This window comes from Anabrus simplex, chromosome 3 (genome assembly GCF_040414725.1).
Source record: "Anabrus simplex isolate iqAnaSimp1 chromosome 3, ASM4041472v1, whole genome shotgun sequence".
Taxonomy (NCBI): Eukaryota; Metazoa; Arthropoda; class Insecta; order Orthoptera; family Tettigoniidae; genus Anabrus; species Anabrus simplex.
Window position 1 is genome coordinate 232,089,824 of NC_090267.1, and position 19,398 is coordinate 232,109,221.

Here is a 19,398-nt window from a genome sequence, read left to right on the forward strand (position 1 = left end):
TTGCAGCAAGACCAACCCTATGAGCAATATTTTTCATAACACTCGTCGTGCTCTGAACGTCAGTACTCAGCACTACCCATATCCCAGCAGCTTCCATATTGCCACAGCCATGGATGTTGACTGGGACTTCGGTGGAAGCTACATTTTACTCTGGCCTTTGCCAAGAGATGGATACAAAAGTACTGAATCCATCAAGAAATGACAGCAGGCAGCTCAATAACTCATAATAACATATCTCACTGGTTTGGAAAAAAAAAAAAAAATTAATAATCAGTGTACTACAGTACTACATACAACAATCTGGATAGCACCGTGCGGTTGGGGGTGTATGGCTGTGGGCTTGCTTCTGGGAGATAGTTGGTTCGAATCTCACTGTTGGCAGCCCTGAAGATGGTTTTCCATGGTTTCTCATTTTCACACCAAGCAAATGCTGTGGCTTGTACCTTAAGTAAAGTCACGTCCGCTTCCTTCCAACTCCTACGCCTTGCCTATCCCATTGTCGCCATGAGACCTATCTGTGTCAGTGCGACGTAAAGCCACTAGCAAAAAAAAATCTGGATTCTAGATAGCCGAGCGCCATGCGTAGGCAGATACAGGGTAGCTCTTAATAATATTTAAAATTACTATTTACTGCTTTAAGGCAAGAAAACCACAGATATTTGGTGTAATGCAGAAATTTGCCTAATTCCGAAACCAACGCAAAAGTGGGAGGGTGTGGGTTTGGATCTCACTGGTGTCCGGTGGTCCATTTTTGTTCTGTACTTAACATCTCTTCAGTATTTACTATATGTACTGAATGCAACCTAATATGTTGAAATGCAGGTGCAAAAATTCAATATTCATTGACTTGACCCACAATGGACGCCTTGCATTCATTACAGTGTGATGGCAGTAGTGCAGCTTAAATTCTTTCCAACAGAAAAAATATGACCTAGACGAATGTAGCTCTTTTGGATAGACTAACCAATGCAAAATCGGGAGGTTGTGGGTTCAGATACTACTGGTTTCTGGTTGGCCATTTGTACTGTACTTAACATTTGTTCAATATGTACTATATGTTGTACCATACACAGCGTTGGCAAAAACAGATTCACAAAAACAAAGATATTATGCCATGTACTAGGAACCAAATTATATACCATTATCCTGTACTCTGGTTCCCCGGCTAGTTCAGCGGCATCGCCCGCAGAACGTTCGATGTAGGTCTCAATAGAAGCTAACTACAATGACTTAAAGATGTAAGTAGGACAGGAATATCATTACATATGAATGAATGAGAATCAACATCATCATTTCTTCGCTCCAGCAAGCCGGATGAGGTTGTCTATGAGCCTCCTCCAATTTGTTCTATCCATCCACAGATGCTGCTCAAAATATTTGATGCCAGTTCACATCTCTAATTTCAAGGTCCTTCAATATCTGTTTTTCCTAAACATCACAAGGTTTTCCTTTTGGTCTCTTCCCAGGAACACTGTGGTCAAAGTATGTTCGAGGAGTCGTGTGAGGGTCTATTCTTTTTATGTGACCATACCATTGCAATCTCTTCACTTCTAGAGTCTCAAGCAAGCTTCTTTCCAATCCGAGCTGTTGCCGGATATCCACATTCCTTATTTTATTCCTTTTTGTTTTTTGTAAACAAGAACTGAGGAACTTCATTTCTGTTGTCTGAAAACGACTCTTTGTTGGTCCAGTAAGTGTTGCTGCTTCCAGGCCATACGTCAATATAAGTACTGGATATATTTTGTACAAGCTGATCTTGGAAACTAACGGAAATGTTTCATCCCAAAGTATTTGACATACATTGTGATAGAATTTGGAAGCTTTCTGTATTCTTTTGCTAATCTCTTGATGTATGGTATTGTCTGATAACAGAACACTACTTAAATACTGGAAGTTGTCTACAATATCCATCTCCTCATCTCTAATTCTTAGATGAACAGTTGGAGAGTTTCTACTCATCACCAAGCCAACTGTCTTCGTTTTGCTGATTTTGAGACCTAAGGTTGTAAAAGGTTCATGCCAGAGATCTAGTCTAGTTTGTACTTCCACTTCTGTCTCACCCCATACCATTACATCATCTGCAAATACCAGCGCATTAGTTGTTGGATCCTTTCTTTTAACCACTTTTAAAACTTCATCCATTATGATTATGAAGAGAAGTGGTGAAAGACAGCTTCCTTGCTGGACTCCACTTTTCATTTCGAACCAACCTGACCCTTCCATCCTGGACCTGGACACAACACTTGGTTTCATCATATAATCCTTGTACTCGTGCTATGATGTCATCGGGCACTTTCTTATGTCTCAAACATTCCCATATATGCCTGCGTGATACATGGTCATATGCTTTCTGGATGTCCAGAGAAACAGTTATAAGTGTTTTACCTTTCTCCCAATACTTCTCATAGAACATTCTGGGGGCAAAAATGAGGTGTATAGTTCCATGAGGTCTAAATCCTTGTTTGTTCCTCCTCAAGTGTAGGTTCAACATATTTTCTAATCCTGCTCTCAAGGATGGATTCGTAGATTTTGAGGCCATGTGACAGCAGAGTTATACCTCTGTAGTTGGTACATTGCTTTCTATGACCTTTTTTCAACAATGGGATTATGACTCCTTGCTTCCAGTCATTGAGTTTTACATTCTCTTTCCAGATTCTATTTAGTACCCTGTACATCCACTGTTGTCCAACCTCTCCTAGTGCTTGGATCATCTCAACACTTAATTCATCTGATCCAGTTGATGTCTTGTTTTTCAGCTTAGATATTGCTGTCTCTACTTTCAACCATGTCAGACTAAGTTTCAAAGTGCCTTTGGAACTCCTCTAATATTTTGATCTTATCCCTACTCACCTCACCTTTAGGAAGTTCTACAGATTGGATAGATTCATTTTGAGTTCTTCTATTCTTAACAATACTGTATAACAGTTTTTTATTTCCATCCTGCATTATTTTGGTAGCCAGATCTTCCTTGCATTTCTGCTTTTCAGCTACAACCAACTGTTTGACCTGAATTTTTTCTTTCTGTAAAGTGACAGCTTCTCCTCTATTTCATGTTGATCTCCTCACGTTCTTGCTTGATATAAGGATCTTCTTGCATGGTTTCTGTCTTGATAGCCTTTTTAATATCATCATTCCACCAGGCAGTTTCTGTAGGTTTTCTTATTTGACTCTGTCATCCACATACTTTTTCTGCTGTACCAACTACAACCTTCTTTAGAGTACCCCATTCTTCATCTACCAATTTCAGTTCTTCTCACGGCAAGAACCTGCGGACACCTTCCCTCAATTCTTCCTTTACACTTGGCTCGGTTAGTCGCCAAGTTTTTATTTTTGGGACTCTTTTGTTACAAACTTTGGGAGATCTTTTCTTTTCAATAACTGCAACCAGCAGTCTATGATCTCCATCAATGTCTTCACTTGGAATGACCTTGACTTCATTGACATTTTTCCGTACATTTTGATCTATCAGAATATAATTTATTACTGTACCTAATTTATCATCCCAGCTATACCTTGTGATTTTATGGGAGTCCCTTTTCTTGAACCAAGTGTTACTCACTATCAGGTTGTTTCTCATGCATAGATCTAGCAAATATTCTCCCTCTTCATTTCTGTTTCCCATTCCATGAGGGCCCAGTGTGGATTCATATCCTGTTTGTTGTGAGCCAACTTGTGAATTAAAATCACCCATTACAATTAGATTGTCATACTCAGTGTGTTCTTCCAAGTTATTAAGGAAGTTGGCTTTTTCCTCTTGAGCATCCTACCTGTGGAGCATAGACTTGGATAACATTGTACTTTTTCCCTCCTAAGTTCACAGATAATTTAATTATCCTTTCACTAACAAATTCCACTTCACTACAAGCATCTATATGTATTAAAAATCCTACTCCATTCTTAGACTGTACTTCATTTCCAGACCTGTAGAGACTGTAGGCCAATCTGATATTCATTTTCCCAGTTTTCTTCCACTTTGTTTCACTCAGGCCCATGATCAGAAGTTTCCTCCTCTCCTTGAGGTCGACCAGCTCTTCCATTTTGTTTGTCAATGTCAGGATGTGATACTTTGTCTTCGTTTGGTTTGGGTAGCTGGTGTAACATCGGGCTGTAAACTTTCATTCGCACCAAACTGATGTTGTTGTTGTTGCTGTGAATTCCTAAATCCGAGGCTCATATTATTCTTGAAAGCAACTTCTTCAGTAATCCCTCTGTTGACATGCTGAGCCTAACACAGACGGAGATTTTCTTTAAGGGTTTTCTCCCTTAGCCTTTGGTGTCCAGTCACCTCAGCCTACAAGGAAGCAGATTGTATTCATATTCATCCCTGAGGGCTGCCTCTTACGCTGTCTCCACCGTACTGAAGTCCATCTTCTCTGTTGTAGAAGTCGTTGAGGTCTTTACTCGTAACCCTGAGCTGGGACCCTTACCAGATGTTACACACTGTGTCAGTGTGCTCTGGGACTCACGTAGGCAGGGGCGCCACTCCCTGGGTAGGACTGCCTGCGAAAAGGGTCCCTACCTGCTACCTATTGTGAATGAGAACCCAAAGTAAAAATGGTGTTTGAAAAATTTAATCCCCTAAAACATAAAAGTTGGCTAAAGAAATTCCCCTATAAAACAACATAAATTCCATTACAGTTGTTGTTGTTGTTGAAAAATATTGAAATGTGTTTTCCGTCAAAAGGCATCAATTTTTGATCAATACTCTTCGCTTTGACTCCAGAGAGACACAAGATGAAAGGCAGAAAACAGATAAGTTAGCTCCCATCCGAGAGATTTGGGACTTGCTGATCAAGCAGTGTCAAACATAGTATGAGCCAAGTGCTTATTTGACTATATAGATGAACAGCTCGTCTCCTTTAGAGGTCGTGCGGGATTTAGAATGTATATCCAAAAAAAAACCTCAGGTAAATATGGGCTGAAGATAGTTATGATATGTGATCAGGGAACGTATTATATGCTCAATGCCATACCATACCTCGGAAAGGGCAGTACACCAAATAATAAACCATCAGCGGACTATTTTGTGGAAAAGCTTGTGGAAACTGTAAAAAAAACACAAACAGAAATATAACCACGGATAACTGGTTCACGAGTATACCACTGGCTCCATGTCTACTGAAGAACTACGGGCTAACAATGGTAGGGACAATCAAGAATAAAAGGGAGCTCCCATCAGAATTTGTGGATCTGAAATACTTTAATCGCCCTCCTGGATCATCATTATTTCTGTTCCACAAAGACATTACGGCTGTTTCTTACTCGCCTCGCAAGAACAAGGTGGTCTTGCTGATTTCCACCATGCACGATGATGATGCAGTGAACAAGGGGAGTCTGAAACCTGAAATTACAGTCTGTTATAATCAGACAAAAGGGCCGGTTGATTCCTTTGACCAATGAGTGACAAACACCAGCTCTGCAAGGAAGACGGAGCGATGGCCCATGTGCTTTTTTTACAACATGCTGAACATAGCAGCGTACAACGCTTATGTTGTGTATGTGTACAACTTCTACATAAATAATGACGGAACGAGACCATTATCTAGGTCTAGTCAAGCTGTCTGATCAGTTGACATCTCCTTGGATGATGCAAAGGCTCCAACAACCACACATGCCTCATGCAGTTAGGGACAGCATTCAGAAATGTTTGGGGAATGTGTCTGAACTTGTTGTTGAAGAAACAATGGACAGAAACCTCAAGAGGAAGTACTGTAGCTACTGCTCCTACAAGAAAAGGAGAATGACAAAGATGGTTTGTCACAAGTGCAAGAAGTCAATTTGTGGTGAACACAGCAGCAATGTGTGCGTGCAGTGTAAGGTAACACTGCCTACTGGGCTAGAAGAGTTGAAGGCTAACAATTGGTGTGATTCTTTCTGGTTTATTTCATATGAGTTTTTATCAAATTTGTTGTAGGTTATTTTTCTTTTACTTACTTCTGGAACAAGAATTTACTTTCAACAAGCTAGTAAGACTGTCTTGAGAGTCTAGTTTTTTTTTACTGGTGTTTATTTTTATGTACCACTTGTGCCTTGTATATCTTGTGTTGGAAATAGAATAATTAATTCAAGTTTCAGAAAGAAAATATAATTGAATTCACCTCTATACTTAGTGATGTAGTTAACATGAAAAACGTTGGAGAAAAGAAACATAGGAGACAGTACAGATGTTGTTTTGCGCCGTGTGCGCCTTGGAAGTGTATAGTTACCAATAAACGTTAAATTTCCTTGTTACCATTCTAGGGTTAAGCAAAAAAAAGAAAGAAGTGTTACAGTACCGTGGTAGCGGTTACAGATATCTGAGTGTTTGTGAACATGTTAAACAAGAATATTCTCAGAATGATTCGTGTGTTGGGAATAAGTAGTTTTAATTTTTAAACTCTTGTTCTTTTACAAAACAACTAACGACTATATCCACCGCTTATTGACATGTTTTTATAAAATTACGTACGAGTATTCCAAATTAAATAAATACCGTATTTACGCGAATAATATCCGCACATTTTTAAAAAAAATTTGGGGCACGAAATTGGGGTGTGGGTTCTATTTGCGTCAGTGTTGGCATTCTTTTTCAAAATCAGCCTTCCTAAATTTAGGGTGCGGGATTATTCGGTGGCGGGTATTATTCGCGTAAATACGGATGCGTTTTTTTTGCGTCAAAGTTGGTATTTCTTTTTTTCAAAATAAGCCTACTTAAAGTTAGGGTGCGGGGATTATTCGGTGGCGGGGATTATTCGCGTAAATACGGTAATTTGCCTACTGGTTTTTATACACAAAATATACTGATGCAATAAGAGCTCTTAAATTACGTGTGAATGTGCCAAAATCTCATTTAAATTTAAAATACATGATTTATATCAAACCTACTTTTTAACTAATGCAACAGTAATATATCATCATCCGTTCTTATATGCAGGGCTAGGCATTGACGATATGCATCAGTTGGTCCTATAAGGGTTAGGAGGTAACCAGAAGCAAATTTGGGGTAATTAGAAAACTAATATGGACCAGCTACTCATATGAGGAACTGAAGATGAGGTTAAAATATCTTAATACGAGGTTTTCATGTAATATTGAGTGTGCTAACAAAGCATTAAGGAATGACGATCATTAACTTTTCCTTCATTCCATATTTGTTTCATTAATCTAAACTTTGTCTCTTGGTGAGGAGCTGCAACCGGTGGGTGGATCCAGCCATGTTGCAACGCCTTCAGACAGAGTACGATGCCTTCTTTTTGCGAGCCACGCGCTGCATTTTTTCCTCTCAGCGATTGGGGGCTTGGCAGTTCCTCGCTGTCATACCTTACAATGTAGTGTCTCTCCATACCCTATGGCGACTCTTCTACCTCCTACATGATGATTGCCAAGAGGAAGAAAATCTTACTAATAATTCAGGTACATAATATCTCATTTAATATTGTTGTATGTTTGATCACTCTCTCTGACATTGTCCAAGATATAATTAATTTTGCTTTTATAAATAATATAAAGGAACAAATCAGTATCAAATCATGTCATATAGGAAAATGAAAAAGAACATATAAACATATAACAATAGTATAAACACAATGACGACTCCTACACTGACCTGCCATGAAAAGGAAAACATAATAGGATAAACACAGTGTAGGAGGAAAGTCATTGCATTTATACTATTGTTGTGTGTTCCTTTTCATGCTTCTATCTTTCTGCATGTCACTTAACATTGAAAAAGATACAAACACTAAAAGGGGATAATTTCTAATGTAATACAGTGAAAACTCCTTAGCGCATTCCTCATTAAGTTTTTTCTCACTTAGCACATCGTAAATTTGAAGTCTCGATTCACATTATATTAAAGGTATATAAAAATACCTCACCTATCGTGTTACAAATTTTCTCTATTACCGCTTAGTACGATCGCACATTTTCCTAGCCTTGAAAATGTACTTTATCATCCCTAGTCAAAGGAACGTGATTTCCAACACAGATAAGAGCCCCACATGAGGTAGGTCAGGGAAAGTTGTGCGAAAACAGGGCTGTGGCTTTGATTTCCTGAATTTTAAAGTGGTAAATTACACCTTCGGAGAGTAAGCTGTTAGCCTCAGGAAAGTTCAGTTTTGCTTGCTGGTTTTCAGTGATATTGCTCAATAACTCAATAAGCTTGTTTGTGATACAGTAAAGGATAGTGAATATTTGTTGCATGATAGCTTACCTACGAATTAGGAACATAATAATGTGAAGTTGATTAGCGTGGTGCTTATTTGTCTTCTGGTACCCAGTTATGAATGCTGAAAAATTCGAAAAATCGCTTACTAATGAAGACAAAATTAAAATCCAGGAAGTGGACAGGCATCTGCATCTTTCAGTGGTGGTATGAGCATCGCACTTTCGGTGGGCGATGTGGTGAGATCCGTGGCTCCAGGTCGCTTGCTCGGCAGGGAACGCGGATATATCCACGATTCAAATTATATTTTTTTTCTCAGTTGCCTGCTTGCAGAGGTTTATTTCCTTTTCAGCAGCGTGTTCTGGATGAGTCTGCCCTCTGATGTGAATTTTTTCGACTATGTTCTTCCAATGTGTCATCCATGAGTTGCTACATAAAATCTGCAGCTTATGTCCGGGCAAGAATGACCTAAGGCCTAATAGCTTCGCGCTGTAGAAGGGATTTCTAGAGATTATGACGCACTCTCTGATGACATTTTAGAACTGTGTCCTGATTTATTATCCCCAGTCTTGAGTTCTTCCTTCACGAGTGGAGTGTGTGTTTACCGCGAATTACACAACATTTATTACTGTACACATTCGTAATACAGGGTTATTTCATGATTTCTGTCCTAACTGCAGAGACCAGGGTTTTATTCGATCCTTTTCTTAAATTTTTTCCGCTAAAATATCTATAACGAATTACCGGCCCCCACCGTTAGAGGAAGATTTACGTAATTCTTAAGTGATAACTTACCTGGAATAAGTATTGCAGGCTCGAATATACAGGGTTCGGGCGTAGCTGATGCGAATGTTCACCAGTTGCAAAAGAGACAACACGTGTTTGATTCTTCAAGTAGCGATTATGACAGTGACATTTGTGACGATTATACTGATTACAATCCAACCATTCCAAGTTCTTCGTCAACTTAAACTGAAAATGGACAAAGAAATTCCCGCTTTGATCCAAAATTCCCTCGTGATGTAAAGGGAGAGTTTTTAGGGAAAACAAAACTGAGCAAAATATTTTAATTACTTTTTTATGATGAGATATGCCAGAACATAGCTGAACAGACAAAAGATGTCGACCAGGAAATCGCACATAAAACCCAGTTTAGTAAGATGAAATGAAGTAGTCTAAATCAAGACCATGTCCGAACAAATAAGGATGAAATAAAGCTTCTTATGGCCATACCGTTGCCGCAGGGGATTGTACAGAAACCTATATTAGGACGTTCTATTTCTCGGAATTGCTTGTTCACTACGCCAATTTTCTATGAGCTTATGATACAGAAGAGATTCTTTTCTCGCCGGACTGAGTGGCCTAGACGGTTGAGGCGCTGGCCGGCCTTTTGGCCCCAACTTGGCAGGTTCAATTCTGGCTCAGACCGGTGGTATTTGAAGATGCTAAAATATGTCGGCCTCATGTCAGTAGATTAACTGGCATGCAAAAGAACTCCTGCGAGACAAAATTCTGGCAGTTCAGCGTCTCCGAAAACCGTAAAAATAGTTAGTGGGATGTGAAGTCAATAACATTATTATTGTTGTTGTTATTATTATTATTATTATTATTATTATTATTATTATTATTATTATTATTATTATTATTATTATTATTATTATTATTCGCTGGGGCCATCAAGGACCACGTTAAGTCTTGTTGCATTTGACACTGAACTTGGCCTTCTTTAGAGCCCAAATTTCCCTCATTCTGTGTGAGTGGGCCTGCTTACGCTCCTCTGTCCAAGGGGCACCGTGTCTTCTCTTCGATTGCTCGTCTCGGTTTAGCCTGTTCGTCAATATTTTCTTGCGGAAGAGATCTCTGTTAAGGCCGTCTTCAGCTGAGATATATAGCATTTGCAGGTCTTCTTTGGTATTTCTAAACCAGGGAATTCTGGTTTTGGGGTTTGAATCAAAAAAAGTGAAAGATTTCTTTAGTTAACTTTCTTCCGTCCATTCTTTTCAGATGACCGTAAAATCGTGCCCGTCTTTTTCTGATTGTGTCGGTAATTTTCTCTATTTTGCTGTAGACTTCCTTGTTGGATCTCTTTTCATGGATTCCATTTCTGAACTTTGATCCCAAGATTCCTCTAACAATTTTGCGTTCTCTTTTCTCCATTTCTTCAAGTAGTCCTTTGTTGGCATTTAGAGACAGGGTTTTGGCTGCATATAGAACTACTGGCTTCAGAACTGTTTCATAGTGACATATCTTGGTGTTTTGGGAAAGGCATGTTTTGTTGTAGATTGTGCGGGATGTTCGGTAGGCTATTTCCAGTTTGTGTACTCGCTCCTGAAGTGCTTCTTTGTCCAGTCCATTTTTCATGATGATCTCACCCAGGTATTTGAATTTGTCTACTCGGGTGATGTCCCCGTATTTTGTATGGAGTTTTGGTGGAGCCTCTTTGATGTTAGTCATTACTTCTGTTTTCTCAAACGATATCTGCAAACCAGTTTGTTCGGCAATTTCCTTTAAAATTTCAACTTGAGCTCTAGTGGTTTCTATGTCGTTTGAGAGAACAGCAATATCATCGGCAAATGCTAAGCAGTCTGTTGCGACCCCCTTGGATTTGGTTCCTATTCTCAGTGGACTGTAGTTGGTTTCCTGTAATCTCACCCGTCAGGTTCTGATGATCTTTTCAAGAACACAGTTGAAGAGTATCGGGGATAGCCCATCACCTTGTCGGACTCCTGTTTTGATGTCAAAGGAATGCGAGAGACATCCGAGGAACTTCACCTTGGATTTTGTATCGGTCAGGGTGGCTCTAATTAATGCCAGCAGTTTCAAATCAACTCCAAATTCATTTAAGATGTTTAGCAGGACTTCCCGGTCAATGGAGTCGTACGCTTTCTTAAAGTCCACAAAGACAGACACATACTGCTTGGACCTTAGTGTACAATATCTGATGATCGTTTTGAGAATTTGGATCTGTTCAGCTGTTGAGCGACCTTTTCTGAACCCTCCTTGGTATTCACCTATTTGATGTTCGACTTGTGCTTCCAAACGCTCCAGGATGGCAAGTGATAGAATTTTGTAAGTCACGGGTAGCAAAGATATTCCTCTGTAGTTGTTGATGTTCTTCATGCTGCCTTTTTTGTGTAATGGATGGATCAAAGCTATTTTCCAATCTTCGGGTAGGGTCTCCTTGTTCCAAATTTCTTCTATTTGCTTTTGCAAGATATCAAGTGATTCCTCTGGGGCATATTTCCATAGTTCTGCTACTACTGAGTCTTTCCCCCAGCGCTTTGTTATTGTTGAGACGGGCAATGTGGCGCTTGATTTCATCTCTGTCGGGTGGTCTGGAATCTGGGTACTTGAGTAAGGGTTCCTTGGTCTCAATGGCGCTTTGCGGTTTAGAGCAATTAAGTAAATTCTTGAAGTAATCTACCAGAATGCTGCAATTTTCTTCATTTGATGTCGCCAGTGTGCCGTCCTTTCGCTCAAAGCATAGAGATGGTGGTTTATAGCCAGAGAGTTTGCGTTTGAAGGCACTGTAGTACTCTCTGCTTTCATTCTTCCTAAAGTTTTGTTCTATCTTTTCAATGAGAGATTTTTCGTATTTACGTTTCTCAGTTCTGAACACCCTAGCTGCTTGGGCACGTTGGGTTTTGTAGGTTTCCCAATCATTTTCTGATTTCGTAGAGTAGTACTGTTTCCACGCATTGAGTCTTTCTTGGAGGACTGATTCGCAGGTACTATTCCACCAGGTCCTTGGTTTGAAATTTGCAACCGATTTAAGGATCTTGTTTCTAACAGCAAACGCTGTTCCAAGCATCACAGCTCCATTGAGGATTTCTCTTTGCGCTTTGCTCTTGAAAAATCGGTAGCCTTCGGATTCAAAAATCTCTTCATCTGGGTACCTTGTTTCCTGTAGGGCTATTATGGATATCTGATTTTCGTGAAGAGCTTTGGTGAGGGTTTTCAGCTTGCCAGTTTGTTTAAGTGAATTTATGTTGAAAGTTGCTAGAAAGGCTTTAGATTTTGGCCTGATTTTTTGACTCTTCGGGGTACACCGAGACGCTCCGACTCATCTCTTGCATGATGTCGAGTCTCCCCCGGAATTACATAAAATCAGCTTCATGGTCTGTATCGCACTTCAATAGATTCGCAATTAAGTATTTAATTTATTTTCCACCTAGTCGATACAATGATTGCTTAAGGCAATTTTTAATGGTCAAAAGTGGTACATGTTTCGTATATTATCAACATCTTCAGCCACATAACACTGTTTAGATGAAAAATATATAAAATTGACAAAGTAATGCTTTAGAGGAAGTGTCCTTAAAATTAACATAAGATTGACAAGATTAAAACAAACAAATAACTCAAGAGAAAATATATAAATTATTTCTACAATAGAAAGCAGTCGTCAAGGAAACACTTGTACAATATTCCATAGAGAAATTGTCCTAATAAATATTTTCTTAATAATTCATGAAAAAAGATCAATTTGTAAATTAAAAATTATACAATTTATAAGTAATTATCGAAACGAAGAAATCCTGATATCACAGTGCGGCTCTTATTATTAATGTAGATGAAAATATAACTAATTCCTAGTTGTCAAATCTTATTAAGCCTGCTTTCCTTTGGAACAGTAACTCCTGTCATTCTTTCACAGTTTTGCGCCGGGTGTAATATTGATGATGCTATAGGTGACAGCAAGGAAGTTCTTGACACACCTATATCCCCCGCTCCTCCACCTCCTCAGGTGCAAGAGCAAGGAAGATTGCATCATCAATATTACACCCGGCGCAAAACTGTGAAAGAATGACAGGAGTTACTGTTCCAAAGGAAAGCAGGCTTAATAAGATTTGACAACTAGGAATTAGTTATATTTTCATCTACATTAATAATAAGAGCCGCACTGTGATATCAGGATTTCTTCGTTTCGATAATTACTTATAAATTGTATAATTTTTAATTTACAAATTGATCTTTTTTCATGAATTATTAAGAAAAGAATATTTATTAGGACAATTTCTCTATGGAATATTGTACAAGTGTTTCCTTGACGACTGCTTTCTATTGTAGAAATAATTTATATATTTTCTCTTGAGTTATTTGTTTGTTTTAATCTTGTCAATCTTATGTTAATTTTAAGGACACTTCCTCTAAAGCATTACTTTGTCAATTTTATATATTTTTCATCTAAACAGTGTTATGTGGCTGAAGATGTTGATAATATACGAAACATGTACCACTTTTGACCATTAAAAATTGCCTTAAGCAATCATTGTATCGACTAGGTGGAAAATAAATTAAATACTTAATTGCGAATCTCCCCCGGAATCCGAACGAGACTCGTGCGCCATGGCGTTCACGACGAGGGATTTATCCGAAGATGTACCCCCTGGGGTATGTTTCTTGAAATGTTGTGCCATCATGCTTGTTGACTTGACTTTGCTTTGGATGGGTACCCATCCTTTTACAACTAGGGTTGTTAGCCCTAGAGGGTGCCTCAAGATGTTTTCTGGCTTCTGGTCATTTACCAGTCTTCGCCGTAACCCTGGCAAGGGACCAGTTTTTTTTCACGATAGTATTTTATTTCCCTACTACCCTCTGACTCTGCTGGCGGCAGAGCCAGCGAGCTTCCCCAATTCCAATGGGACGCGCCCGATGGAGGTAACCGGTAAATCCCCACACGGGTATTATTATTATTATTATTATTATTATTATTATTATTATTATTATTATTATTATTATTACAATATTTTCCTCCACAGCTTTTTACATATCTCTGACAATGAGGTAAATAATGGGCATCTTCCTCCCAAAATATACAAGATAAATCCAATATTTGACCACCTGTTAGCAAAATTTTCGGAACCTTATACCCCTGATGGCAAAGTGTCAATTGATGAGAAACTTTTGCTATGGAAGGAGTGGCCAGGGTGGAAAGTTTTCATACCAAGAAAACGATCATGTTTCGGAATGGAATCATATAGATCAGGGGTTTCCAATTGGCGGCCCGGGAAGCCATATAGTCAGTGGATAACTCAGGAAATACTAGACATGATTGATGAACCACGAAAATACAAGAATGCTAGAAATGAAGAGGGCCGAAAAGAATACGGGCGATTAAAGAAAGAAGTGGATAGAAAGTGGAGGGTAGCTAAGGAAGAATGGCTGAAAGAGAAGTACAAGGATGTAAAAGGTTGTATGGTCCTGGGAAAGGTAGATGCTGCATATAGGAAAATCAAGGAAACCTTTGGAGAAAGGAAATCTATGTGTATGAATATTAAGAGCTCAGGTGGAAAGCCTCTTCTAGGGAAAGAAGACAAAGCAGAAAGATGGCAGGAACATATCCAACAGTTGTATTAAGGTAAAGATGTAGATGATTTGGTTCTGGAACAACAAGAGGCTGTTGATGCTGATGAAATGGGAGACCCAGTTTTGAGGTCAGAATCTGACAGAGCTGTGAGAGACCTAAATAGGAACAAGACACCTGGGATTGATGACATTCCCTCTGAATTACTGACTGCCTTAGGAGAAACCAGCATGGCAAGGTTATTTCATTTAGTGTGTAAGATAAATGAGACAGGAGAATTGCCATCCGATTTTTGGAAGAATGTTGTTATACCTATTCCCAAGAAAGCTGATGCTGACAAGTGTGAAAACTACTGCACCATTAGTTTAGTATCTCATGCCTGCAAAATTTTAACACACATTATTTACAGAAGAATGGAAAAACAAGTTGAAATTGAGTTGGGAGAAGATCAATCTGGCTTAGAAGAAGAGTGTAGGAACATGTGAAGCAATCCTGACTTTATGTCTGATCTTCAAGGATCGAATTAAGAAGTACAAGCCCATGTACATGTCATTCGTAGATCTAGAAAAGGCATTCGATAATGTTGATTGGACCAAGCTATTTAAGATTCTGAAGGTAATTGTGATCAGATACCAAGAACAAAGAATCATCTACAATCTGTATAAAAATCAGTCTGCAGTGGTAAGAATCGAGGGCTTTGAAAAAGAAGCAGCAATCCAGAAAGAAGTGAGGCGAGGCTGCAGTTTGTTCCCCTCCTTTTCAATGTTTACATAGAACAGGCAGTAAAGGAATTCAAAGAGGAATTTGGAAAGGGAATCAGAATCCAAGGAGAGGAAATCAAAATTTCGAGATTTGCCGATATTGTTATTTTATCTGAGACTGCAGAAGATCTCGAAGTTGCTCAATGGTATGGACGAAGTCTTGGGTAAGGAGTACAAGATGAAAATAAATAAATCCAAAACAAAAGTAATGGAGTGCATTCAAACGAAGTCAGGCGATGCAGGAAATATTAGATAGGAATTGAAGTCTTAAAGGAAGTAGATGAATATTGTTACTTGGGTAGTAAAATAACTAACGATGGCAGAAGTAAGGAGGACATAAAATGCAGACTAGCACAAGCAAGGAAGAGCTTTCTTAAGAAAAGAAATTTGCTCACTTCAGACATTGATATAAGAATTAGAAAGATGTTTCTGAAGACATTCATCTGGAGTATGGCATTGTATGGAAATGAAACATGGACGATAACTAGCTCAGAAAGAAAGAGAATAGAAGCTTTTGAAATGTGGTGTTACAGAGGAATGCTGAAGGTGAGATAGATAGATCGAATCACGAATGAAGAGATACTGAATCAAATTAGTAAGAGGAGATCGATTTGGCTAAATTTGATGAGAGAAGAGATAGAATGATAGGACACATCTTAAGACACCCAGGACTTGTTCAGTTGGTTTTTGAAGGAAGTGTAGGTGGTATGAATGGTAGGGGTAGACCAAGGTATGAATATGACAAGCAGATTAGTGCAGATGTAGGATGCGATAGTTACGTAGGAATGAAAAGGTTAGCACAGGATAGGGTGGCATTGAGAGCTGCATCAAACCCATCTGTGGACTGATGACTCAAACAACAAAAACATCGTTCAGCATGATAATGCTCCCTGCCATAAAATTTAGTCTGTTCTTGAGTGGTTCGCGGATATTAAGGTTCTGGAAATGGACTGATCAGCACAGGGATCCAACTTCAGTCCTTTTGGGATGAACGTGAACTGCAACTTTGCTCCAAACCCCAACAACCCACATCGCTAACTACGCTTGCTACTGCATTGCAGGAAGAATGGTCTGTTGTTTCTTCGTAGACATTCTGATGGCTGGTAGACATTCTCCCCTGAAGAGTTTTAGCCGTTGTGGGCCCATCCTGTATGAATGTCTGCTACTTTCAGTATATCCAAGCAGCATTTAGAGTACCGTTTCGAATAGGTATTCAAACAGGTAGTGTGTACCTCCTTCTGTTGGAATTATGCTCCGTCTGTCCACCCCTCGTCCAGAGAACATTTCAGTTCAGATCTGCTGCCATGTAGGAATGTTGCTGTTTTCTGCATGATTTTCAACCATTGTCGATCTTTTACAAATTCAGCCTGTGTTTCTTTGTGTTATAGATTATGGATATAAGCTGATAGATGATCAATTGAGACTTCAGTTTGAAGAGAAGTTAACAACAATGCCTGAAGCTGAATCTTATTACCTCTTGACTACATTTGCTAATATGGCAATGGCTAGAGGACCAGCTGATAAAGATTTTGTCAGAGAAGTAACGTTGGATCTCTTTCAGGTGGGTGCAGTGTTTATCTGAAACTATATATTTAATGTAATAGAAAATAAATGGACTGATTCTCTTTTTACCCAATCCTTGTGGTCTTGGCATCTGTGAGCAGAGTAGTGTTCTCCTTTATACTTAGCTTCCTCCTCATTTTGAAGCACATGCTGTCAACAGTGTCAGTAATTGTGTGAAGGGGAGACTATTTCCTTATTTCATCAGAATAATGTCATGCCTTAATGTGGAGCTGTCTGAATGATCAGCTTTGCAGCCTTTAGTTCAGTGGATTCTAGGTTTGATTCTCACCCAGGCTTTGGATTTTTATCCATGTCTGGTTAATTCATGACAGCCATGTAATTGATCCCACAGTCAGAATGGAGCATCACACCGGCCAGCCTTTATATTCCCGTTAGTATAATAATAAGCAATGTACCGTATTGTTCTTTGTGTGTGTGTGTGTGTGTGTGTTTTTTTTTTTTTTTTTTTTTTTTTTTTTTTTTTTTTTCAGTGTTAATGCTGTAGACTGTATATTGTGTTATTGTTATTAATTGTGAGACTTTTATTTATGTAGTTAAACTTTGTTCTTATGGCAATGCAGAATGTATAGAAAGTTGTTCAATTTTCAGTAAAAAGGATTAGATTAAAATTAGTTTAGAATAGATTTTAGTTGGGCTAGTTAATATTAAGTAATAATTATTTGTAAGTTCTCTGTGTATCACAAGGAATGCTGCTGTAATTGGGATGATAATCCTCTAGCAAGCAATAAATTAAATTAAATGAATTCCTCTGATTCTTACGTTTGTCACATCGGGTTAAGTTAAGCTCTTTTGTTTTTTGTTTGTTTTGTTTTTCTTCAATTTGTGCTTCACCAAATATGCTTTGATAAGACAGTGAATTGTTTGCTGGCACATTATCTAGGTGAAAAATCCATAAGCTGTTCTGCATTTTAGGCTGTCACCTTCTTAACCTGTTCATAATTCATAACGGGTTGTCGAAAACTTCCTCGCATCATTTCTTTGATTTTGGACTTTTTTCATCCATGCTTTCTTCTTTCTTGGTGATTTGGAATGCTTTCAGGACATGAATTGGCCTTTAGTATCAGGGTCATACTAAGAAGAACAATATTTCTGCAAGTTACTACATTTCTGGAAGAGCGAAGATAATTTTCAATGATTATAAGAATGTCAGCACAAAAGTTTGCCAAAGTCTCATTGAGCTCAGAAGTGAAGCACCTTGGAATCATCTTGCAAATCTTCATCATGTTAAAAACTTCCATGTGAATTCTGTCTTGCAATTTATTTATTGAAGTCAGATATCATCTAATTAGAAAACATTTCCAAATTTGAATATACTTCCTAATATATTGTTATGACATTGAAAAACATGTGAGCTTTTGGTCTTTTTATCATTTATATTCTCAAAGAGACATCAGCTTACAAAATTGTAAGTGACCTCAGGGGTCCTGAAACAATGCAATTTTGTATTTAAACTAAAATGATATTTTGAAATACAAATAGTGGTGAAGCATCACTAATGAATCCTTAATAATATTTATAACATCATCTTCAACATAATTTAAAAACCCTAAACTTTTTGAGCAGTCCCACATTAGCTTAGGTACTGTTCCTCTGCTTGTAGATAACGGTCGTGCTATACTCTGGTTGTGTAGTGGTATTCTGAAGTGATCAGACAGTTACATCAGTCAGGGTTTGTAAACTGACTTTTCTTTCATTGTAGTAGTCTGATCTTGATCTTGCTCAAAACTCTAAATGTATCATTTGGTTAAGTGAAACTATCCTCTAAAGCCATTTCTAAATTTGAAAGGCTTTGTCAGTTGCTGAGTTGTTGACAGTGTGTTCTGGGTTGTCAAATTGATCCGTAGTAGCCCAGTCCTTGTTTGACAAAGTCTCTATAGGCAGCCAGTTCAACATCTTAGGGCTGATAGTGATTCTCTTGTTCATGGTCCTTTCTAGCCGAAACAGTTGAAGCGTGCAGCTGAATAAGGGTCTGTTACATTTTCAGCCATGTTGATTATTTGGCGGAGTAAGGTCTATGGATACGATTTCCACAAGTTATGTTAGAGAATTAAGCTTGTGCGGATTAAAGGTGTACGTGCGCACTTGCCTACCACCTGGCATACTGAAGCTCTCTGAACTTTTCAAGCTCATATCTTGAAACACGCCGGGTGTAACATAGACACTTACTCGGCCGCACTCTTCAGTTGATGCAGTTGTCTGTAGAGTGGAGGATTTTGATTTTAGTCTTGTTTTTCAGCTGAGTATCTTATTGTTCTTAATCTACAGACATCAGTGTTATGATGTCTGTCTCTAAGGCTAAATGGTTAACGTGCTGGCCTTTGGTGCAAGGAGTCCTGGGTTCAGTTCCCAGTCAGGCTGGGGATTTTAACTTTCATTAGTAATTCCTGTGGCTGAAGGGCTGGGTGTTTGTACCATTTTCAGCATTTGAATTCATCTTAGGTATGACCCCATTGTCACAGGAGTACAGGATGCCTATGCAGTGTCAACTCGAAAGACCTGAACTAGGCCTCTCCAGAAGGTCACACACCATTGTAAAATATATATATTTTATTGTGATGTGGGATATTACTGACTACCATGGTTTCTTTTTCAGTTATCTCATG

The 19,398-nt window shown here is 38.6% G+C and overlaps 1 protein-coding gene across 1 annotated transcript in view; it reads left to right on the plus strand.

The window, feature by feature from the left end:
* Epg5 (ectopic P-granules autophagy protein 5) overlaps positions 1–19,398 on the plus strand; it is a 540,178-nt gene that overhangs the window by 44,406 nt on the left and 476,374 nt on the right. Inside the window, exons 5-6 of the mRNA XM_067143866.2 lie at positions 7,169–7,392; positions 16,600–16,772. Of these exons, the coding sequence (XP_066999967.2) occupies positions 7,169–7,392; positions 16,600–16,772 (397 nt within the window). The remainder of the gene's footprint in view (positions 1–7,168; positions 7,393–16,599; positions 16,773–19,398) is intronic.